Source organism: Coregonus lavaretus (genome assembly GCF_964263955.1).
Source record: "Coregonus lavaretus genome assembly, chromosome: 36".
Classification (NCBI taxonomy): domain Eukaryota; kingdom Metazoa; phylum Chordata; class Actinopteri; order Salmoniformes; family Salmonidae; genus Coregonus; species Coregonus lavaretus.
Genome location: NC_140023.1, coordinates 26,858,843 through 26,883,877, shown reverse-complemented (window position 1 = coordinate 26,883,877; position 25,035 = coordinate 26,858,843). Strand labels below are relative to the sequence as shown.

Genomic DNA, 25,035 nt, shown 5'->3' with positions numbered 1-25,035 from the left:
CCACCAGCCTGGGGTTAAAGCAGGGGAAGTTTGCACAGATTTCCGTACCACCTTGATTTAGGTCCAGAGATCCAGAGGAAACTCAGCTTGCCAGGGGGTCATAAATCAAATCCACACACACTCCCACTTAATTTCTTCATCCTCAGACACTCCCACTTCCCCTTTCTCCCCCTTGCACCATGCATAACTTCAACAATCCGACACACTATCCGACTGTCACAGTGCGCTCTGGACTCTACACTGAACAGATTACCGGTATCGTTATCGTTCATCATGGATTTGAAACTCTTGGCGGTTATGTCTGTGCTTGCTGTGGCGACATACGCTCCTTTCTCACAAGGTAGGCTACTTTGGATGATCCTAGCTATTATATCTGTATTTCGTTATTCAAATAAAGCATTGTGTGGAGGTTTTCTACACCCTCGCGCAGTGGTTATGTGTGTCCCCGAGGCGCTGCATGTTCTGCGGCTGTTTTAGTGAGACGTGCAGCTGTTGATTTTTGTCTTTCTACTGTTTATCCCCTAAATTAGTCACTTATAATAATAATAATAATACGTTGTTCATTCGGTCTGCCTAGTTTACACCATGCTTGAGCTACATCGAATTCGATAATGCATGTTATGGGGTGTCCACCCACTCTGTATCGTAACCTAATACAACCGAGCTCTGTTGAAAGAGCGGTGCTACTTTCTCGCAGCAACTTTTTACATGTTGTGGTGGTTGTCATTGAAAGTTGTTTTCACCTGTCGCAAAAAGCTAAATTAGCATGACATGAGCTGAATTAAATGTAAAATTCTTTGAAAATAAAAAGCTTGCTGTATGCTCAATTCTCCGTTGACATTTCACAGAGATATGCTTGTTTTTGTGAGAGATCTTCAAAAAAGAACATCAAAAGCATATACTAAAATATGAAAATACTACATGTCATGTCTCAAAATCGATATCAATCTTACCTCTATATTGTTCTTTGTCCTGCGGATTCGAGAAGAAAGATGACGACTTCAACAGGAAAGTGAGCCATACATTTTTAACATGATCATCAAAATATAGTGTGCTATAAGCGCAGCAGCACTTATTCATTAATTAATTAGTTCCTATTTCCTATTTTACCATTATGAGTTCTTAAATAACCTAAGTTAATTATTTATTCAAGCAACCATCCAAAACATTGGAGTCTGGTCCAGTCATTCAACTTCACCCTTAATTTTGTTATACAGTGTTGGGATGGCTATTTGGGAGAAATATGTGCGAGATGGAATCTTGTATCTCCTGTCCAGCTTGTTTATCATCCCTTTGAAGCCGTCTTTGCAGACTGTGTAAATAGGAACCATATATTTGGCTATGTGATAGCCTCTGTGATTTCTATGTGTCTGTGGGATGTTTTTCCATACCTTACACTTGAAAACGCATCGTCAATCAATGCCTGTTAAAGGTAGGTGGTTGGTTGTGGCAGAGGGACTTCGCTGCTGTCTGGCGTTTTTTTTTTTTTTTACCATGAAATGTTCTTAACGTAGGGGATGGTTATTCTTCAAATGATTGAAAACATTTGTCTTGTTGCCTCTTGTTGTCGCCACAACTCTTACGCACTTTTTACACGACACTGGTTGTGATCGGTTTGCCTGTAGCCGAAATACTGCCATACCACTGAAGATGTGCCCTTCATTGAGACCAAATCAAAGTTCTCGTTAGCACTAGCAGCACTCATGTTTCCTACACACACTCTTGAGGTCTAACATGCTGACAGACCGGGTGCGCGCGTGCGTCCGCGTGCGCAATCGCGCGCATGTTGATTTTGTACATCCACACCAGACGCGATCAGGGACATGCAGGTTGAAATATCAAAACAAACTCTGAACCAACTATATTAACTTGGGGACAAAAGCATTAAACATTCATCTCAATTTCTTCTTCTTTGGACTTTATATGGCGGTTGGCAACCAACTTTAAGGTACATTACCACCACCAACTGTACTGGAGTGTGAACCTCAGTTCATCTTTCAATCACCAACGTGGTTATATGCTCCTAAAAACAAATGAGGAGATGGGAGAGGCGGGACTTGCACCGTTTCAAGCATCAAAAATAGAACCGAGTTCTATTTTAGCGCCTGGCTACGCAGACGTTTGTTGAAGCACGAGCAGTTTGGATGAAATGACTGAATAACATCTATGTGTACATTTATTTTGCAACGCTCGCGTGTGGTCAGCATGTAAACCTCATATGGTACAGTCTTTGGTAAAGCCCTTTCTCTCCTCACCAGCATCTAACTGCGCGCTCTAAGCGGGGACGCTTGTGATTGGCCAGCATGTGCATGCCATGCAGAGTGAGAGAGCCCGCATGTGATTGGTCAGCATCCTCTGTGCATGTAGAGAGTGAATGAACAGTGTCTAGGGCATCTCATTGGAGGAGTTACTGCAGTCTAGTTTTTGTTTTATTAACGAGTGTCAAAGAAATTAGAAATTGGCAGCATTTTGCAATATGGATATTGCTCATGTCAATATCGCAATTTCGATCTGAATGAAATTAATCATGCAGCCCTACCTCCAGCCTAGCTGACATGATGCTGTGCAATTTTCCATATCTGTGACCACTTTTTTTCTCTGGCCTCCATTGATTTAGTCACCCTAACTTTGGCCATCCTAAAAGGGGAAAAACTAAAATAACTTTTATCTACACAATTAACATAATTTACCCATTGGTCGAAATATGCGTTTTTGATTAGACACCCTAGCATGTATTTGATTTGTAGTGGCCCTAGCATAATTTTTTTTTCCTGATCGAAATTAATTATAGAATGTAAACTATTTTATGTTATGTATTACATCTAGTTTGAATCATTGAAAGAGTGCTCTGGGTTAAACATGCTTTATTTTGATGATTCATTATCTAGTTCCACGTTCACTTTCATATAGCCTATGAAAATCATTTTATTTTCAACTAAACTGTTCAAATTAATGCCCCTTTGAATTTTCCGTGTCATATTCCCCATGAGCAGCAATAACAAGTAGCCTAGACATTTATAAAGCATTTATAACCTAGTGTAAAACAGAACAACTCCAGCAGTGCGTGCATGTGGGTCTTTCTATAAACTAGGTAACCAGTGAGGATTTCCTACACTGGACAACTTGTTACAGCTGTTGATAAGTAATTGATAATTGCAAATATTTTCATGTAATTACATTATGATATAAGGGGGGGTCATAGCTATAGTACAATAAAATTCACGAGTTGATTAAAAACCTGTTTAACCCTTTATTATGGTTGGTATCTTGACGGATTTGTCTAAAATCGTGTGGCATAAAACTAGTAAGTTGTCGTTTTATCATATATTAAGGTATTAATCAGTTATATTTGACATTGAACTTGAACCCTGTAAGAATCCTGGATCTAGCTGTCGGACAGTTTTTTGTATAGCGCTCTCATAAATGCAGTGTAACTACATAACATTTAATGTCTCCTTATGTTATGGGGTGAAAACAGTTTTCATGGGCACACAAATCCAAAATAATAAATGTGATTGCAAAATGGAATGCTTATAACCAAAAGAGTCACCTTACCTTGATGCTTAAAACCTAAATCAATACTGTCTTTAATGTGGTTCTTCAATAATTTGCATAATACTTGTTGGATGCGCATTTGGTTAGTTACTCTGTGATATTTTCACACATCATCGTCTGATCCAGGAAGGAATTATCTGAGTGACAGTCAAGTGACGAACAGCTGTTGTGATAGCGCATGCGATGCATTACAGCCCAATTGCTGGAAAAAAAGGTGTTCGCGAGGAATGTCCAGAATATTTTGGTCTCATTCGTTACGCCGGTGAAGACAGTTGTGCCTGGCTCCACGTTGGATCTAAAATCCCTAGCGAGTATTTTATTTATATTTTTTTGTGTTATTTTTTACATTATTTGCTCAGAACATTTCTTTCATTACCTACAGCCGAAAGCAACTTTGGGATATTAGATCGGCAATCACTCACCAGCATTTCGACCAAAAATTTGAAATCCCTAAATTGGATCCTTTGTTTGAACTCCCTGAGGCAATTCCATTCATCCCGGGGGCTACTCCAAGTCTCCTTTGCAAGAAAAATTTACAAGGAGTGGGCTCTTCATCAGACTCAGGAGGCGTGCATACCATCTACCGCTTCCGAATATTTTACTCATTAACGTTTAGTCCCAGGACAAAAAAGTAGGCAAGCTCAGGGCGAGGATCTCCTTCCAGAGAGACATCAGGGACCGTAACATACTCTGTTTTAGGGAATCATGGCTCTCTGGATATACTGTCCCCATCCATTCAGCCAGCGGGGTTCTCCGTCCATCCCACGGACAGGAAGAAAGAACACTCCGGGAAAAACAAATGTGGAGGTGTATGTTTCATGATTTACTACTCATGGTGTGATTGTGGTAAGTTACAGGAACTCAAGTCCTTTTTTTTGTTCTCCCAATCTGGAATACCTTACCCTCAAATGCAGACCGCATTACCTCCTGAGATAATTTTCCTTTGGTCATCGTCATGGCTGTGTATATCCCCCTCTCCCCCCCAAGCCGACGTCTGCTCCCAGACAACCTAAACACCTTCTTCACCCGCTTCGAGGAAAACACAGTGCCACCGACGCCGGCCACTGCCGCACATGAGGACCATGAGCTCTCATTCTCCATGGCCGATGTGAGTAAAATATTTAAGCGTGTTAACCCTCACAAGGCTACCGGCCCAGACGACATCCCTGGCCGCGTCCTCAGATCATGTGCAGAGCAGCTGGCTGTAGTGTTTACGGACATATTCAATCTCTCCCTATCCCAGTCTGTTGTCCCCACTTGCTTAAAGATGTCCACCATTGTTCCTGTACCCAAGAAAGCGAAGGTAATTGAACTAAATGACTGTCGCCCCATAGCAGTCACTTCTGTCATCATGAAGTTCTTTGAGAGGCTAGTTAAGGCTCATATCACCTCCGCCTTACACGACACCCTAGACCCACCACAATTTGCATACCGCCTCAACAGATCCACGGATGACGCAATCGCCATCGCACTGCACCCTGCCCTATACCATCTGGACAAGAGGAATACCTATGTAAGAATACTGTTCATCGACTACAGCGCAACCTTCACCATAGTGCCTTCCAAGCTCATCACTAAGGGGCCCTGGGTCTGAGCCCCGCCCTGTGCAACTGTGACCTGAACTTCCTGATGTGAAGGTAGGCAACAACACCTTCTCTATGCTGATCCTCAACACGTGCTCAGCCCCCTCCTGTACTCCCTGTTCACCCATGACTGCATGGCCACGCACGTCTTGAACTCAATCCTCAATTTGCAGACGACACAACATTGGTAGGCCTGATTACCAACAACGACGAGACAGCCTACAGGGCCGCAGTGGAGAGGGTGAAAAGCTTCAAATTCCTCAGTCCAACAGTGCAGTAATACCTAACAATACAAAACAATACACACAAATCTAAAAAATATAAATAAAATATGAAGAAATATAGAAATATTAGAACGAGTAATGTCAGAGTCCAGAATATATATACACTGAGTGAACTTCTCTTTCCATGACATAGACTGACCAGGTGAATCCAGATGAAAGCTATGATCCCTTATTGATGTCACCTGTTAAATCCACTTCAATCAGTGTAGATGAATGGGAGGAGACAGGTTAAATAAGGATTTTTAAGCCTTGAGACATGGATTGTGTATGTGTGCCATTCAAAGGCTAAATGGGCAAGACAAAATATTTAAGTGCCTTTGAACGGGGTATGGTAGTAGGTGCCAGGTGTACCAGTTTGAGTGTGTCAAGAACTGCAACGTTGCTGGGTTTTTCACGCTCAACAGTTTCCTGTGTGTATCAAGAATGGTCAACCACCCGAAGGACATCCAGCCAACATGACACAACTGTGGGAAGCATTGGAGTCAACATGGGCCAGCATCCCTGTGGAATGCTTTCGACACCTTGTAGAGTTAATGCCCCAACTAATTGAGGCTGTTCTGAGGGCAAACATGTACATATCTACCTCAACTAATCCAGTATCCCTGCACACAGTACATTTGGTACTGGCACTGACCATGTATATACAGTGCATTCGGAAAATATTCAGACCCCTTGACTTTTCCACATTTTGTTACGTTACAGCCTTATTCTAAAATTGATTAAATTGTTTCCCCCCCCCGCGTCAATCTACACACAATACCCCATAATGACAAAACAAAAACAGGTTTGTCGAAATTTTTGCTAAAAAAGGAAATAACCCATTTACTTAAGTATACAGACCCTTTACTCAGTACTTTGTTGAACCACCTTCGCCAGCGATTACAGCCTTGAGTCTTCTTGGGTATGACGCTACAAGCTTGGCACACCTGTATTTGGGGAGTTTCTCCCATTCTTTTCTGCAGATCCTCTCAAGCTCTGTCAGGTTGGATGGGGAGTGTCGCTGCACAGCTATTTGCAGGTGTCTCCAGAGATGTTTGATCAGGTTCAAGTCCGGGCTCTGGCAGGGCCACTCAAGGACATTCAGAGACTTGTCCCGAAGCCACTCCTGCGTCGTCTTGGCTGTGTGCTTAGGGTCGTTGTCCTGTTGGAAGGTGAACCTTCGCCCCAGTCTGAGGTCCTGAGCGCGCTGGAGCAGGTTTTCATCAAGGATCTCTCTGTACTTTGGTCCGTTCATCTTTGCCTCGATCCTGAATAGTCTCCCAGTCCCTGCCGCTGACAAACATCCCCACAGCATGATGCTGCCACCACCATGCTTTGCACTGTAGGGATGGTGCCAGGTTTCCTCCAGACATGACGCTTGGCATTCAGGCAAAATAGTTAAATCTTGGTTTCATCAGACCTGAGAATCTTGTTTCCGATGGTTTGAGAGTCCTTTAGGTGCCTTTTGGCAAGCTCCAAGTGTGCTGTCATGTGCCTTTTACTGAGGAGTGGCTTCCATCTGGCCACTCTATCATAAAGGCCTGATTGGTGGAGTGCTGCAGAGATGGTTGTCCTTCTGGAAGGTTCTCCCATCTCCACAGAGGGACTCTGGAGCTCTGTCAGAGTGCCCATCGGGTTCTTGGTCACCTCCCTGACCAAGGCCCTTCTCAGTTTGCTCAGTTTGGCCAGCTCTAGGAAGAGTGTTGGTGGTTCTAAACTTCTTCCATTGAAGAATGATTGAGGCCACTGTGTTCTTGGGGACCTTCAATGCTGCAGACATTTTTTTGTACCCTTCCCCAGATTTGTGCCTCGACACAATTCTGTCTCGGAGGTCTACGGACAATTCCTTTGACCTCATGGCTTTGCTTTTGCTCAGACATGCACTGTCAACTGTAGGACCATATCTAGACAGGTGTGTGCCTTTCCAAATCATGTCCAATCAATTGAATTTACCACAGGTGGATTCCAATCAAGTTGTAGAAACAGCTCAAGGATGAAACAGGATGCACCTGAGTTCAATTTCGAGTCTCATAGCAAAGGGTCTGAATACTTATATAAATAAGGTATTTCTGTTTTTTATGTTTAATACATGTGCAAAACATTCTAAAAACCTGTTATGGGGTATTGTGTGTAGATTGATGAGGACATTTTTTTAAATCCATTTTTTAATAAGGCTGTAACGTAACAAAATGTGGAAAAGGTCAAGGGGTCTGAATACTTTCCGAATGCACTGTAGCTTACACTCTCCTGTTTCTTTTCTTCCTGTCTTATTTCTCGTGTTTCTTTAATACAAAATTAGTTATACTATTTTGATATTGAAGACTGCATTGTTGGGAAGGGCTTGCATCTTAAACATTTCACTGTACATGTGCATGTGATAAATAAAACGTGAAACTTGGATACTGAAGAATGTCTCCAACACACCTCGGTCCATGTGAGGGTTGAAACTTGGATGATCGATCACACAAAGTTGTCACCTTGGCTGTAGGTGGCAATGGTGGGCAACAAAAACTGTGCCCGGTCCCAGTCATTACAACAAACACTCTATGTCTCTGTAGCCATTACTGGGCAGTTTCCACATAGGCACCACCAGTCAGTGTTCGTGCGAGACCCCCAGCTACATCTTCGGCAGCAGCCGCTGCTGCTTGACTCACCAGATATTCCTCTTGTCGTCGTCTTATTTACTCCTCACTGTATTCTGGTTCAAATACGGTTGGATATTATCATTCAACAACACTTGATAAAAGTTATAATCGTAGGGGGGGGGGGGGTCATCGTTTGCTGCATCCATTCTACACACTCTAGGTTCTCTGACAGTAGTAATGATAGAAGCTCTCTGACTCACACAGAACTACAGTTTCATGGCTGTTTAACTATGAAACGCCCACTATTTCAAATTCCCCGCATTCGGGGATGGGACAAGCAGAGACCAGGAAATCAACCTCACTCATCCCTAAAGCTTGTTGTAGTAAAAAAACAAACACGTGATTACCCCCAAATACGTCACTGAGGGTAAAATCTGGAAAATATCCATACCTAGCTTTAGGTCTACAGAATGCATTTTGAAGCTGTTTTCACAGACCTACATGTTCGTAACGTGATCAGGACAATGATTTTGAGGTAAAAAATGTCAGGCACGTTCCTTTAACAAATAGTATTGCACGGCATACCGACGCATCTGTACTTTTTCTATATAGAACATGTAAAACGGTTATGTGCTAGAATTTTTGTTACTTTCTGTACTTCTGCCAAATGTGTCTCACGGATCAAGTTCATCAGCACAGTCTATGTCCCCCTTATAGCGCGAGCGCACCGTGCATGCTCCACTTAGCCTGCACTGGGTGTCTGGGCTGCATCATGTTAGCTCCCCATTCATGCTGCACCTGCACAGAAGTTAACACACTTGCATAATGTGACACGACATGTAGAAATATTGAAACTTATCATTACTGTTTGCCAAAAACAAATCCATACAGGCTAGAACACTTTATAATGCAAGAAGATACCGGTAGCTTCCAGCTTGGTATGCTAACTTTCTTTGCTTGCTTACAGCTGAAGCCAACATCAATTCACTACCCCTAGTACTTTGTTTGTGATAATATGCAAACCATAACGCAAAATATGCTGATTTCAAACTGATTGACCCCAAAACTGTATTAATTCACTTAAATCGGTCTTGCTCTCACGTCTCTCCCAAAGATTATCGATTGCTTCAGCGAACCCCTCTTGCCTCTTGAATGACATCATTACTGGTTAAAGAGACAGCACACATTTTTATAAAAAATGCTACTTCTATGCAAATATTGTTGATCAGTACAATAAAACAAGTCCCAAATGGAAGGGAAACAGATTGTTTGTCATCTGTAGCCCCATGAAATCAGCCAAAACAAGATCAATAACTCAATGCATGCTCACACTCCTATTGATTACGCAATCACCTGTTGTGAATAGGCCTAGGCTATATCTTGATTTACCCAGTTTAATCAATAGAGATTTACTATTCTAATAAATACTTACCATTGTTATTATGTAGTTAGATTGGTAAAAACAAAGTCAAATTGATTGCATGATTGTATAATCGATTCATTAATGCATACATGGCTTTCTCAGAAAAATATTGACGTACATTTTTTTTATAATGTAATGATATTGAACTCAAATGATGCCCAACGGTTAACCAGAGCAGTAGCTGAGTTTAAAGGCTTCCAAACTTGCAGTGAGCACAGGGCAAAACAGACCAAGGTCATGGTAAATATTCAACCATTAAGGGTTTGATACTTGCTGCCACTCCAATCTGTCCCCTATAAACATTTGTGGGGACACTGCTACCACTTATCAGTTAAATTGGTACAGCACTCTCACTCATGGGTGCAACAAATTGAGCCTCTTTCTAGGCACAGTTCAAAATATGTTAATGAGCCAGAAACAACAATACCCTGCCCCCAGTAGTGGTTAAAAGGTTTGGAGCTCCAAAGATAAAGTAGGGTACTGTATTCAATTTACTATAAATAATTAATACGGTACATTGCTTTTAGTTTTATTGTATAATGCTGTAAAAACAACATGATTTTTTAACAGCAAACATATAGAAAGAAAAAAACATTGCACCGGTAATATGGGTAATATCATTTACATTTACATTTTAGTCATTTAGCAGACGCTCTTATCCAGAGCGACTTACATGAGCAATTAGGGTTAAGTGCCTTGCTCAAGGGCACAGCGACAGATTTTTCACCTAGTCGGCTCGGGGATTAGAACCAGCGACCTTTCGGTTACTGGCACAACGCTCTTCACCACTAAGCTACCTGCCGCCCGTTTGAACTGTTTGGGCTGGAAACAAGCCGTTTTCTCTGTAGTAATGGTGCAAACATAATGGTCACGAGTCAGTTGATTCACTATGACACCCAGAGGCTGCGGTACAGAGAAGCATAATCATTACAACAATTAATATCTTTAAAAAATAAAAATTTAAAATGTCTGAGCTTCATGAGTCTCACCCGACAGCAGGTTGGTGTCTGAAACTGAACATTTTAATATACGGTAGGCATAAGCTATTCCTGTAAAGAAATACAGTATGTTAAAGTAATTTTTACAGGAGGCTTTCAATTACAGTTAATAACAGTATTTCTCAGCATTTTACCCATAATGCAGTGCAATATACAGCATAAATTCTGTAAAACACATTTAAGATATTTTACAGTGCATTCCACAGTGTTTTACTGTTGAAATTACCGAAAAGTCTTACAGTGTAGGATAATATTAATGTTCTCCATGATCCACTTGACAGTGGGGGCCTTGCTCCTCTCTGTCAGTATTTTCCAATAGGCCTTGTGTTCTCTCATGGTTTCTGAGACAATGAGGTGGTGTTTTCATGTTCTCCACTTATCTCTTAATATTACTGTATATTATATTAATGTTCTCTGTTCTACCCCCTCTTCAGCTAAGCCCTTCAGTATGATCGAGAGGTGCTGGTGTCGTTCTACAGTTAACACCGTCCCCCAGCGCAACATCAGAGAACTGAAGTTCCTACACACACCCAACTGCCCCTTCCAAGTGATGTGAGTACCTCGCCAACACACACATGCACAGGTTATAGGCAAGATCATGCGCTAAAAGGGGTGATAGGTCTCTCCTTCTGGTCGGACATTTCACACCATCAATCTCATGGAGCTGACGGCCAGTGAAAGGAGCTCCTGAGGCGCACACACACACACCCTCTCTCGCGCTCTCTCGCGCTCTCTCGCTCTCTCTCTCTCTCTCTCTCTCTCTCTCTCTCTCTCTCTCTCTCTCTCTCTCTCTCTCTCTCTCTCTCTCTCTCTCATACACATACACATACACATACACATACACATACACATACACATACACATACACATACACAAATACACACACACACACACACACACACAGGTTACAGGCAAGCTCATGCACACACACTCCCAAGATCTCCTGGCTCTAAAAGGGGTGACAGGTCGATCCTTCTGGTCAGACATTTCACACCATCAATCCCATGGAGCTGACGGCCAGTGAAAGGAGCTCCTGAGGCGCACACACAAACACACAAACACACTGCTGATGCCCTTCTCATTGTCCATTCTGTAAGCCATGCACACATAATTAGACACATCCATAGGAAGTGTATCGTGAAAAAGAGTGTGCGTGAGGGGGTTGGGAATTGGATAAAGTTTTATTTTCAACAGGAAAACATTAATAGCAGCTCTAAATAATTGGCCTGTTTTCTCATACACTGTGGCTTTCATCTAACTCCTAACTCATAGGGTCTGATACTGCTCAACATTATGAGATTGTTGTGTGTGTGTGTGTGTGGAGAGAGGTGGGGTGTGTATGTTAAGCAATAATAGATGAGAGCTTGGCATGCTTCATTGTGATTTTAGCACAGCTGTGATATGGTCATCGGTACAAGGCGCTAACATACACTGTATACTAACAGGCTAAACATGTTATGTTTATAACGTGTACTACACACTTCAAGCACTGACCCCCACATAGAGACATGTGATCTAACCCATACCCCGTCTGCAAATAGGTTACAGTTATTCTGGACTAAGCCAATAGCCACACAGGTTATTCTGGACATATCCAATAGCTACATGGTTGGGGTTATTCCGTCAAAAGGCAAGATGGGATGGATCATGGATCCCTCTACTTACCAATCTTCAACTGTCTATCATTAAAACCAATACAGCTAAATGCTTAAAACTCTCCAGGAATTCCAATCTGTAACACTTGTAAATCTCCACTTCTCTAATGTGTGTATCTGCAGATAATTTGGCTACATCTGAAACATATCTCCTCCAAGGGGACTATTTAACATGCCAGCAGCATACCACCCTGCATCCAACTGCTGGCTTGCCACTGAAGCTAAGCCTGGTTGGTCCCTGGATGGGAGACCAGATGCTGCTAGAAGTGGTGTTGGAGGGCCAGTAGGAGGCACTCTTACCTCTGGTGTAAAAACATATCCCAATGCCCCAGGGCTGTGATTGGGGACATTGCCCTTTGTAGGGTGTCATCTTTCGGAAGGGACGTTAAACGGGTGTCCTGACTCTCTGTGGTCACTAAAATATCCCATGGCACTTATTATAAGAGTAGGGGTGTTAACCCTGGTGTCCTGGCTAAATTCCCAATCTGGCCCTCATACCATCATTGCCACCTAATCATCCCCAGCTTCCAATTTGCTCATTCACCCCCCCCCCCCCCTCCTCTCCCCTGTAACTATTCCCTGGGTCATTACTGTAAATGAGAATGTGTTCTCAGTCAACTGACCTGGTAAAAAATAGAAACTGGGCTAGGGATGAGGAATTAACTAGTTGATAGCTTCATGAGTGACAGACAGAAGTGACTGGATCTCTTAATTCAAGCAGCCAAATGCACAGTTGACAAGCTAGTGGTCATTTAATCTGCTAGCCTAGGACAGATATTAAGGTGATAACAGTATGATTATAGTGGGTGAGGATAGCGGTTGGTGGCACATATAACAAGAAGGGGTGATGCCAGAGCAGCGCGGCTTAAGCCCGTAAAGATATGGAGACAATGTAGAGTTCAGGAAAGTGATGTAACGCTAACTTTTATTGACTAAGGCTGTGACTGTAAATGGAGTTAGAGAATATTGTCGAATTTTAGAGCGACATCCCTCCAGCGCAGCCTTAGTGAGCTGCCTGAGTGAGATATTGTCCAGAGAGTTTCTCCTGTGTTGTTACTAGAGGAGAACTCCAACTCTGAATGGGGCTCAGATGCTCAAGGGTTGGTTTAAGAGATAAGCACCTATAGATGTTCGATATCAACTCAAAGTTAATTGATCATGTGCACAGGATAAACGGCACAGTGAAATGCTTACTTGAAAGCTCTCCTCAACAGTGCATATACACAGCTTTCCATATCACTGCACATAAATGATGATAGAATGGAGGTGAAAATTAGGCAGTCTGTGCTGGAATGGAACAGGGCACCAGAAACTATCAATCTCATCCCTTTCTTCTTTCTCAATTAATCTTATCCCTCTCTTTTCTCTCTTTGTAGTGCCAAGCTGAAGAACCACAAGGAGGTGTGTATCAACCCCGAGACCAAGTGGCTGCAGCAGTACCTGAAGAATGCCCTCAACAAGTAAGGGACCCTTTAAGATAACCTACAACCTAAAACGCATTCATGTCTACACAGAAACATGGTATCTGAGAGTAACAGAAAATGACATTCTCCTCAGAAAAATACATTCTCCTCAGAAAATGACATTCTCCTCAGAAAATGACATTTTCCTCAGAAAAATACAATCTCCTCAGAAAATGACATTCTCCTCAGAAAATGACGTTCTCTCTATGCTCCACTTCATCAGGACAGTAGTAAAGTAGTACATTCTCAGGGCCGAATCGGATCTTGATCTGCATGCGTGCGTAACTTTTAATGCACGCCTGCCAATGACATTCATAGACCTACATGATTTAGGGGAAAGCCAAGGTTATGCGTGCAGAAATGAAAGGATAAGGATTGGGCTCTAAGCCTGGATTGCTCTACAGAAAAAGTTTAATTTAAATCAGATGGACTGGTCATATTCAGGATAGCCTGAACACAGATGTAACATCACATTTATGGGTAGCACTTTAGTTTACAGTGCTGAAATAAGAGGATAACGTCCGGAAAGTACCAGGAAACAACAGCGAAATAAGAGGGAAGCAACCAGGTAAGAACGCGGTAATTAATCATTAATAGTTTGTTTGTAGCTGCAAAGTATTGATATACATTTTATTTGTCACATGCGCCGAACACAACAGGTGTAGACCTTACCGTGAAATGCTTACTTGCTAACAATGCAGTTAAGAAAATATTTACTAAATAAACTAAAGTAAAAATAAAAAATAAAAATAAAAAGTAACACAATAAATAACAATAATGAGGCTATATACAGGGGGTACCGGTACCGAGTCAATGTGCGGGGGTACAGGTTAGTCGAGGTAATTGAGGTAATATCTACATGTACAGTGCATTAAGGCCTGATTGGTGGAGTGCTGCAGAGATGGTTGGTCCTTCTGGAAGTTTCTCCCAACTCCACAGAGGAATTCTGGAGCTCTGTCAGAGTGACCATCGGGCCCTACTCCCCCGATTGCTCAGTTTGGCCGGGCGGCCAGCTCTAGGAAGATACTTGGTGGTTCCAAACTTCTTACATTTAAGAATGATGGAGGCCACTGTGTTCTTGGGGACCTTCAATGCTGCAGACATTTTTTGGTACCCTTCTCAGATCTGTGCCTCGACACAATCTTGTCACTGCGCTCTACGGACAATTCCTTCGACCTCATGGCTTGGTTTTTGCTCTGACATGCACTGTCAACTGTGGGACCTTACATAGACAGATGTGTGCCTTTCCAAATCATGTCCAATCAATTGAATTTACCACAGGTGGACTCCAATCAAGTTGTAGAAACATCTCAAGGATGATCAATGGAAACAGGATGCACCTGAGCTCAAATTCGAGTCTCATAGCAAAGGGTCTGAATATTTTGTAAATACGGTAAAAAAAAATTTTTTTTTAGACATTTTCCTAAATTTATAAAAACCTGTTTTCGCTTTGTCAATATGGGGTATTGTGTGTAGATTGATGAGGAAAAATCAATTTTAGAATAAGGCTGTAATGTAACAAAATGTAGAAAAAGTCAAGGGGTCTGAATACTTTCCGAATGCACTGCAGGTACGGGGAAAGTCACTATGCATAGATAATAAACAGTGAGTAGCAGCAGCGTAAGAAAATGCAAATAGTCCGGGTAGCCATGTGATTAACTGTTCAGCAGTCTTATGGCTTAGGGGTAGAAGCTGTTAAGGAGCCGTTTGGAACTAGACTTGGCGCTTCGGTACCGCTTGCCATGCGGTAGCAGAGAGAACAGTCTATGACTAGGGTGGCTGGAGTCTTTGACAATTTTTAGGGCCTTCTTCTGACACCGCCTGGTATAGAGGTCCTGGATGGCAGGAAGCTTGGCCCCAGTGATGTACTGGGCCATACGCACTACCCTCTGTAGCGCCTTGCGGTCAGATAACGAGCAGTTTCCATACCAGGCGGTGATGCAACCAGTCAAGATGCTCTCGATAGTGCAGCTGCAGAACGTTTTGAGGATCTGAGGACCCATGCCAAATCTTTTTAGTCTCCTGAAGGGGAATAGGCATTGTCGTGCCCTCTTCACGACTGTCTTGGTGTGTTTAGACCATGATAGTTTGTTGGTGATGTGGACACCAAGGAACCTGAAGCTCTCGACCTGCTCCACTACAGCCCCGTCGATGAGAATGGGGGCGTGCTCGGCCCTCCTTTTCCTGTAGTCCATGATCAGGTCCTTTGTCTTGATCACGTTTAGGGAGAGGTTGTTGTCCTGGCAGCACACTTCCATATTTCTGACCTCCTCGCTATAGGCTGTCTCATAGTTGTCGGTGATCAGGCTTACCACCGTTGTGTTGTCGGCAAACGTAATAATGGGTTGTGCTTGGCCACGTCGTGCTTGACCATGCAGTCGTGGGTAAACAGGGAGTACAGGAGGGTACTAAGCATGCACCCATGAGGGGCCCCCGTGTTGAGGATCAGTGTGGCAGATGTCTTGTTGCCTACCCTTACCACCTGGGAGCGGCCCGTCAGGAAGTCCAGGATCCAGTTGCAGAGTGAGCTGTTTAGTCCCAGGGTCCTTAGCTTAGTGATGAGCTTTGAGGGCACTATGGTGTTGAACGCTGAGCTGTAGTCAATGAACAGCATTCTCACTTAGCTGTTCCTTTTGTCCAGGTGGGAAAGGGCAGTGTGGAGTGCAATAGAGATTGCGTCATCTGTGGATCTGTTAGGGCGGTATGCGAATTGGAGTTGGTCTAGGATTTCTAGGATGATGGTGTTGATGGGAGCCATGATCAGCCTTTCAAAGCACTTCATGGCTACCGACGTAAGTGCTACGTGGCGGTAATCATTTAGGCAGGTTACCTTGGCGTTCTTGGGCACAGGGACTATGGTTGTCTGCTTGAAACATGTAGGTATTACAGACTCGGTCAGGGACAGTTTGAAAATGTCAGTGAAGACACTTGCCAGTTGGTCAACACATGCTCTTAGTACACGTCCTGGTAGTCCGAATGTTGACCTGTTTAAAGGTCTTACTCACATCGGCTACGGAGAGCGTGATCACACAGTAGTTCGGAACAGCTGTTGCGCTCATGCATGCTTCAATGTTGCTTGCCTCGAAGCGCGCATAGATGTAATTTAGCTCGTCTGGTAGGTTCGTGTCACTGGGCAGCTCACGGCTGGGCTTCCTTTTGTAGTCCGTAATAGTTTGCAAGCCCTGCCACATATAGATGAAAACTCTCTTGGTAAATAGTGGGGTCTACAGCTTATCATGAGGTACTCTACCTCAGGCGAGCAAAACCTCAAGACTTCTTTAATATTAGATTTCGCTCACTACTGTTATTGTCAAATAGACACAGACGACCACCCCTCGTCTTACCGGAGGTAGCTGTTCTGTCTTGTCGATGCACGGAAAACCCAGCCAACTGTGTATTATCCATGTCGTCGTTCAGCCACGACTCGGTTTAAAATATAAGATATTACAGTTTTTAATGTCCCGTTGGTAGGATAGTCTCAAACTGAGCTCATCCAGTATATTCTTCAATGATTTCACTTTGGCCAATAGGACGGATGGTAGAGGCGGGTTACCCGCTCACGGACAAAATCGCTCAAGGCACCCGGATCTGCGTCCCCTGTATCGCGTCTCCTCTTCATGCGAATGACTGGGATTTGGGCCTGGTCCGGGAGCAGCAGTAAATCCTTCACGTCCGACTCGTTAAAGAAAAGATCTTTGTCCAGTTCGAGGTGAGTAATCGCTGTTCTGATATCCCAAAGCTCTTTTCGGTCATAAGAGACAGAGGCAGAAACATTATGTACAAAATAAGTTACAAACAACGCGAAAAAACACAAAATAGCACAAATGGTTAGGAACCCGTAAAACGGCAGCCATCCCCTCTGCGCCATTCTGGTTATGTAGGAACAACTATTAATAAAGAAGAACTATCAATAATAGAGGCTATACTTATTAAGAATTACTTGGAACTTTCACTTTTGGGTCTTTGCTTGTTGCTGGGTAGTTGCCATCTTGTTTCCATCTTGTTTCCGATTACTTTCATGTCGTTACCCAGTTATTTCATCACTGTGCTTAAATAAATATGATGTACCTTACATGTTACTTCATGTGTAGTTTCACCATATTTTCAGTGTACCTACGGGACATAGACACTGTATTCTAAAGCAATGCTCTGTTCCCCTGTTACTGTGTAAATTACTATAACTATAATTACTACTTTCACCATAGTTTCTGTGTACCTAATGGGGCCTTTACACTGTATTCTAAAGCAGTGCTCTGTTCCAATGTTACCGTGTAAATTACTATGACTTTGACCATAGTTTGTGTACCTTACTGTTACTTTCTGTATAGTTTCTGCATAGTTTCAGTGTACCTACGGGGTCTTGAAACTGCATTCTAAAGCAATGCTCTGTTCCCCTGTTCCTGTGTAAATGACGGTTACTTTCACCTTACTGTTACTTTCTTTAGATTTCCACAGATAGATTAACACCACAATCACTATTAATTAAGCTACTTTCATAAATGGAACAGCATACAGTTGATTATTTCCATGACTTGCTAATAGTTTCTACATAGCACAAGAAACATAAATAAAAGACTCTGTTAGTATGGGTGCAAGTAAGTAGCCTGATGATGGCTTCAGTTGACAGCTACTGGACAGTCCCATTACAGCCGAAGCAATCCACACATTGATATCCACATTGGTTTGCATCAATACTATGAGGCCCAGACATGGGGCCTGTGTATTATTTAGCTATAGTTGACTGTACTGTAGCTAGCTAGCTGACGTTAGCCGGTAAAGATGGCCGTCGATCCTGGTGACTCGCGAATGGAAGGTGCTTGTCCAACCAACAATTGCTTTGCTGGCAAGACTCGGCTTGGTAGCTAGTCCTCGTCAGTCTTTACGCAACCCAGCGATATTCCTCCATGCACATGTAGCCGGTGTGCTGCGCCTATGTGTGATGTCGTGTGTGTTGCGTTCTGGCGATTGTAAAAAGAGTCATGCTGAGGGTTGGCTTTATTCTCGGATCTGGCAAAAGGAAAAGGGACATCAGGGCTAGACGTCATCAATACTGTACATAGCGGTGCCTCCCCTCTTGTTCAGTTAATAACAGCACTCTTTCTACATTCTCAGTGTAGGCTTGAATAAATAACATACAATAATGACAGACATTAAAATATACCTTTAAAGTATACATTAGAATAGATTAGGGCACCAATGTTGAATAGTGCTGAGCGATTAACGACATTTCGGTAATTTTTCAGTTTTTAAACAACTAATTGACTGACGTCGATTCAATTATTTGAATTGCATTTCTTTCTTTTTTTCAGTGAGCTCAATGCCCAGTTTCTCTAGAGATAAATCAGATCAAGCCCGAACTGTGCGATGTAGTAGTGAGTTGTAGTTTTCAACAAGCCAATATTCTACATGGTTCAACGCAGAAAACGTGGCAATTGACTACAATGACCATAATCCATTGCGCGCCTACTTGTCCTGTCTATGTGGGGCAGACAGAGAGAGAGAGAAGAGACAGGAGAACACTCTATCGAGAGGGATAGAGAGCAGTTGCTTTGCGAGGTATCTTTACCTGAAAATACATGATCTGTGATTGATAGTTGGTATTCAGCAGTCATAAAAGTATGCCTTATTTACTTTGAAGAACTACTAAAATAGTGATTTTGTCAGACAGCATAGGCAGCAGCTCTGTAGAGAGGATATGATGACTTGGAATGAAATAATAAAGTCATCAAATAAAACAAATGTAATAAACTATTAAAGTAATTAATGTGAATAAATTATGGTTAATAAATGATAAGCAGGAATGGGCAGTCACTACCATCATGGGACTTTTATTATTTGTTTTATTCTGTGTTGTTACAGCATTCAACCCAAATAATGTCTAGGTCATTTAATATAAAAAAATATAATCAAAACATAGACTACCAGTTAAAAGTTTGGACACACCTACTCATTCAAGGGTTTTTCTTAATTTTTTACTATTTTCTACATTGTAGAATAATAGTGAAGACATCAAAACTATGAAATAACACATATGGAATCATGTAGTAACCAAAAAAGTGTTAAACAAATCTAAATATATTTTATATATGAGATTCAAATAGCCACCCTTTGCCTTGATGACAGCTGTGCACACTCTTGGCATTCTCTCAACCAGCGTCATGAGGTAGTCACCTGGAATGCATTTCAATTAACAGGTGTGCTGTTACAGGAGGGGGTTGCAGTTCCGGAGCGACCCACTAGGTGTCATCCTCCGACAACCTTAGGCACCTCCTCACTCACAGTCTGGACTAATCATGATCCTATTGGTGTCACCTGTGTCTACCTGTTCACCTGTGTATTTATGCCCTCACGTCCCTGTGTTCCCTTGCTCAGTTTTCTCTGCTAGTTTCACTATGCCTAGCAGTACTAATCAGTGTCTGATCGCGGGACGTATGGACAGGTACGTGAGAAGTGTTCTCCCTGTTTATTAATTATTTCAGTCACAGTTAGTAATTCATATTTTGGCTGTCAGCCTGTTTTTTGGAGTCTTATTTGCTCCGCCTTTCTTTTTAGTGTAAAGTCCGTTGTTTTGTATCCTGGTTTTGGGACCACCAGTAAAGATCCTTGTTTCGCCATCTCTGCCTACTGCCTACTGTCTAACCTGCACCGCACCTGGGTCACACCTCACACCAACCCTTACAGTGTGCCTTCTTAAAAGTTAATTTGTGAAATTTCTTTCCTTCTTAATGCGTTTGAGCCAATCAGTTATGTTGTGACAAGAAGATAGCCCTATTTGGTAGACAAGTCCATATTATGGAAAGAACAGCTCAAATAAGCAAAGAGAAACGACAGTCCATCATTACTTTAAGACATGAAGGTCAGTCAATATGGAACATTTCAAGAACTTTGAAAGTTTCTTCAAGTGCAGTCGCAAAAACCATCAAGCGCTATGATGAAACTGGCTCTCATGAGGACCGCCACAGGAAAGGAAGACCCAGAGTTACCTCTGCTGCAGAGGGTACGTTAATTAGTTACCAACCTCAGAAATTGCAGCCCAAATAAATGCTTCACAGAGTTCAAGTCACAGACACATCTCAACATCAACTGTTCAGAGGGGACTGTGTGAATCAGGCCTTAATGGTTGAATTCCTGCAAAGAAACCACTACTAAAGGACACCAATAAGAAGAAGAGACCTGCTTGGGTCAAGAAACACGAGCAATGGACATTAGAAATGTGTCCTTTGGTCTGGAGTCCAAATTTGAGATTTTTGGTTCCAACCGGCGTGTCTTTTTGAGACGCGGTGTGGGTGATCGGATGATCTCTGCATGTGTAGTTCCCACCATAAAGCATGGAGAAGGAGGTATTATGGTGTGGGGGTGCTTTCCTGGTGACACTGTCTGTGATTTATTTAGAATTCAAGGCACACTTAACCAGCATAGCTACCACAACATTCTGCAGCGATACGCCATCCCATCTGGTTTGGGCTTAGTGGGACTATCATTTGTTTTTTAACAGGACAATGACCCAACACACCTCCAGGCTGTTTAAGGGCTATTTTACCAAGAAGGAGAGTGATGGAGTGCTGCATCAGATGACCTGGCCTCCACAATCCCCCGACCTCAACACAATTGAGATGGTTTGGGATGAGTCGGACGGCAGAGTGAAGGAAAAGCAGCCAACAAGTGCTCAGCAAATGTGGGAACACCTTCAAGACTGTTGGAAAAGCATTCCAGGTGAAGCTTATTGAGAGAATGCCAAGAGTGTGAAAAGCTGTCATCAAGGCAAAGGGTGGCTATTTGAAGAATCTCAAATATAAAATCTATTTTAATTTGTTTAACACTTTTTTGGTTACTTTATGATTCCAAATGTGTTATTTCATAGTTTTGAAATGTGTTAGCCAGGTGCTAAACTTAGCTTGCTAGCAAGTTAGCTTCGTCATGTTAAGGACAGATAAAAATTTACTGGGGGAGGGGTGGTCCAAAATAGGCAAGGGTTGTCAAACATTTTTTTTGCTTTGGGGAGGGTTGTGTGGTTTTTTGGGGGGCACAAGGGAGGGTAGTGTGTTTTTTCCCTGGTTTACATACTCTCTTCATCTCGTATTTTCCCTATAAACAATGGCTTACTTTTGATATTACCCTAATAAAGTTTAGAAATGTTTGTGAAGGTTTGGTATGGTGTGACTATTATTAAGCTTTAGCTACTGCAGGCCTATGATATGAAAGCAGTACCCCCTGTGCTCCAACTGACTCTGACAGTTTGTCAAGGTAGATGTAGGTGGGTGTGGGTGGAATCAGGCGCAGGACGCAGTACGTTAGTCCAACAGACTTTAGTGATGCACAGCAAAACAAACACGAAATAACTGCCCTGAGGCAAAAGCTCCGCACGTAGGCGAAAACACAAGCGCACAAACAGGTGCGACGAAATACTCCAAAACTAAGGAGCAAAATAGCTCAACCGAGCAAACAGTAATATTCCAGCCTACCGGCACGACAGTAAAACAATCACACACAACACTAGACAAACACAACGAGAACTTATAGGACACTAATTACACTAAACGATAACAGGTGTACAACAATCAGACAAAAGCAAACGAACATAGAAACATACAACGGTGGCAGCTAGTATTCCGGAGACGACGAACGCCGAAGCCTGCCCGAGCAAGGGAGAGAGGCAGCCTCGGCCGAAACCGTGACAGTACCCCCCCCTTGACGCGCGGCTCCAGACGTGCGCCGACTCCGGCCTCGGGGACGACCAGGAGGACGCGGAGCAGGGTGCGTCGGGTGCCCACGATGGAATTCCGTCAGGAGAGACGGGTCCAAAATGTCTCTCCTCGGCACCCATCACCGCTCCTCCGGGCCGTACCCCTCCCACTCCACTAGATATTGGAGACCCCCCATCCGACGTCTCGAATCCAAGATGGACCGTACGGAGTACGCCGGTGCCCCCTCGATGTCCAATGGGGGCGGAGGAGTCTCCCTGATCTCACTTTCTTGGAGTGGGCCAGCTACCACCGGCCTGAGAAGAGACACATGGAACGAGGGGTTAATACTCTTATACTCAACAGGTAGTTGTAATTTGTAACACACCTCGTTCAACCTTCTCAGGACTTTAAATGGCCCTACAAACCGCCGACCCAGTTTCCGACAGGGCAGGCGGAGGGGCAGGTTTCTGGTAGAGAGCCAGACTCGATCACCAGGTGCGTACACCGGTCCCTCACTGCGGTGGAGATCGGCGCTCGCCTTATGACGTCGGAGAGCCCGCTGCAGGTGGACGTGTGCAGCGTTCCATGTCTCCTCCGAGCGCCGCGCCCACTCATCCACCGCAGGAGCCTCGATCTGGCTCTGCTGCCAAGGTGCCAGAACCGGCTGGTAACCTAACACACATTGAAAAGGGGTTAGGTTAGTGGAGGAATGGCGTAGGGAATTCTGGGCCATCTCGGCCCAGGGAACGTACCTTGCCCACTCCTCCGGCCGGTCCTGGCAGTATGTTCTAAGAAACCTACCCACATCCTGGTTCACGCTTTCCACCTGCCCATTACTCTCCGGGTGGTAACCCGAGGTGAGGCTCACCGAGACCCCCAACCGCTCCATAAAAGCTCTCCAGACTCTGGAGGTAAATTGGGGACCTCGATCAGACACAATATCCTCGGGTACCCCGTAGTGCCGGAACAAATGGGTGAATAGTGCTTCGGCGGTTTGCAGGGCAGTAGGAAGGCCCGGCATAGGGAGCAAACGACAGGCCTTAGAAAACCGGTCCACAACGACCAGTATAGTGGTATTCCCCTGTGAAGGAGGAAGGTCAGTGAGGAAATCCACCGAGAGGTGAGACCATGGTCGTTGTGGAACGGGCAGGGGTAGTAACTTACCCCTAGGCAGATGTCTAGGCGCCTTACACTGGGCGCACACCGAGCAGGAGGAAACATAAACCCTCACATCCCTCGCCAACGTGGGCCACCAGTACTTGGTACTAAGACAGTGCACTGTCCGGCCGATACCAGGGTGTCCAGAGGAGGGTGACGTGTGAGCCCAATAGATCAAACGATCCCGAACCTCGAGCGGAACGTACTTCCGACCCTCCGGGCATTGAGGTGGACTAGGGTCGGTGCGTAACGCCCGCTCGAGTTCGGCATCGACCTCCCACACTACCGGTGCCACCAGACAAGACTCCGGCAGTATGGGAGTGGGCTCCACGGACCTCTCCTCCGTGTCATACCGCCGAGACAGTGCGTCTGCCTTACCGTTCTGTGACCCAGGGATGTACGTGATCTTAAATGTGAAACGGGTCAAAAACATATTCCACCTCGCCTGGCGAGGGTTCAGCCTCCTCGCTGCCCAGATGTACTCCAGGTTAGGGTGGTCCGTCAAAATGAGGAAAGGGTGTTGAGCCCCCTCAAGCCAGTGCCTCCACACCTTTAGGGCCTGTACCACGGCTAACAACTCCCTGTCCCCCACGTCATAGTTTCGCTCCGCCGGACTGAGCTTCTTGGAATAAAAGGCACAGGGGCGGAGCTTAGGTGGCGCGCCGGACCGTTGCGACAGCACGGCTCCTATACCGGCCTCTGACGCGTCCACCTCTACCTGAAATGGCAAAGAGGGATCCGGATGCGCCAGCACCGGAGCCGAGGTAAACAGGTCCTTCAGCCTCCCAAACGCCCTGTCCGCCTCGGCTGACCACTGCAGACGCACCGGACCCCCCTTCAAAAGAGACGTTATGGGAGCTGCCACCTGTCCAAAACCCCGGATAAACCTCTGGTAATAATTCGCAAACCCCAAAAACTGCTGCACCTCCTTCACAGTAGTTGGCGTTTGCCAATTACGCACGGCTGACACCCGGTCTACCTCCATCTTCACCCCTGACGCAGACAACTGATAACCCAAAAAGGAGACCGACTCCTGGAAGAACAGACACTTCTCTGCCTTGACATACAAGTCGTGCTCCAACAGTCTCCGCAACACTCGGCGCACCAGGGCCACATGCTCGACTCGGGTAGTTGAGTACACGAGAATGTCATCGATGTACACGACCACCCCCTGCCCCTGCATGTCCCTGAAGATCTCATCCACAAATGATTGGAAAACTGAAGGAGCGTTCATCAACCCGTATGGCATGACAAGATACTCGTAATGGCCCGAGGTGGTACTAAAGGCCGTCTTCCATTCATCGCCCCCCCTAATGCGCACCAAGTTGTACGCGCTCCTGAGATCTAATTTAGTGAAGAAACGCGCCCCGTGCAATGACTCCGTCATGGTCGCAATCAGCGGGAGTGGATAACTGTACTTCACCGTGATCTGATTGAGACCACGGTAATCAATGCACGGGCGTAATCCTCCATCCTTTTTCTTCACAAAAAAGAAACTCGAGGACGCAGGGGAAGTGGAAGGCCGTATGTATCCTTGTCTCAGTGATTCGTCTATGTACGTCTCCATAGCTCTCTTCTCCTCCTGAGACAGAGGATACACATGGCTCCGTGGGAGCGCAGCTCCTGCCTGGAGGTCTATCGCACAATCTCCCTGCCTATGGGGAGGCA

General features: G+C 44.3%; 1 protein-coding gene across 1 annotated transcript in view; it reads left to right on the top strand.

Moving 5' to 3' along the window:
* Nucleotides 1-208: 208 nt before the first annotated feature.
* The window catches only part of LOC311110576 (stromal cell-derived factor 1-like), a 40,075-nt gene continuing 15,248 nt past the window's right edge, over nt 209-25,035 (top strand). The window contains exons 1-3 of the mRNA XM_084153087.1: nt 209-340; nt 10,842-10,959; nt 13,439-13,522. Of these exons, the coding sequence (XP_084009213.1) occupies nt 274-340; nt 10,842-10,959; nt 13,439-13,522 (269 nt within the window). The 5' untranslated portion in view covers nt 209-273. The remainder of the gene's footprint in view (nt 341-10,841; nt 10,960-13,438; nt 13,523-25,035) is intronic.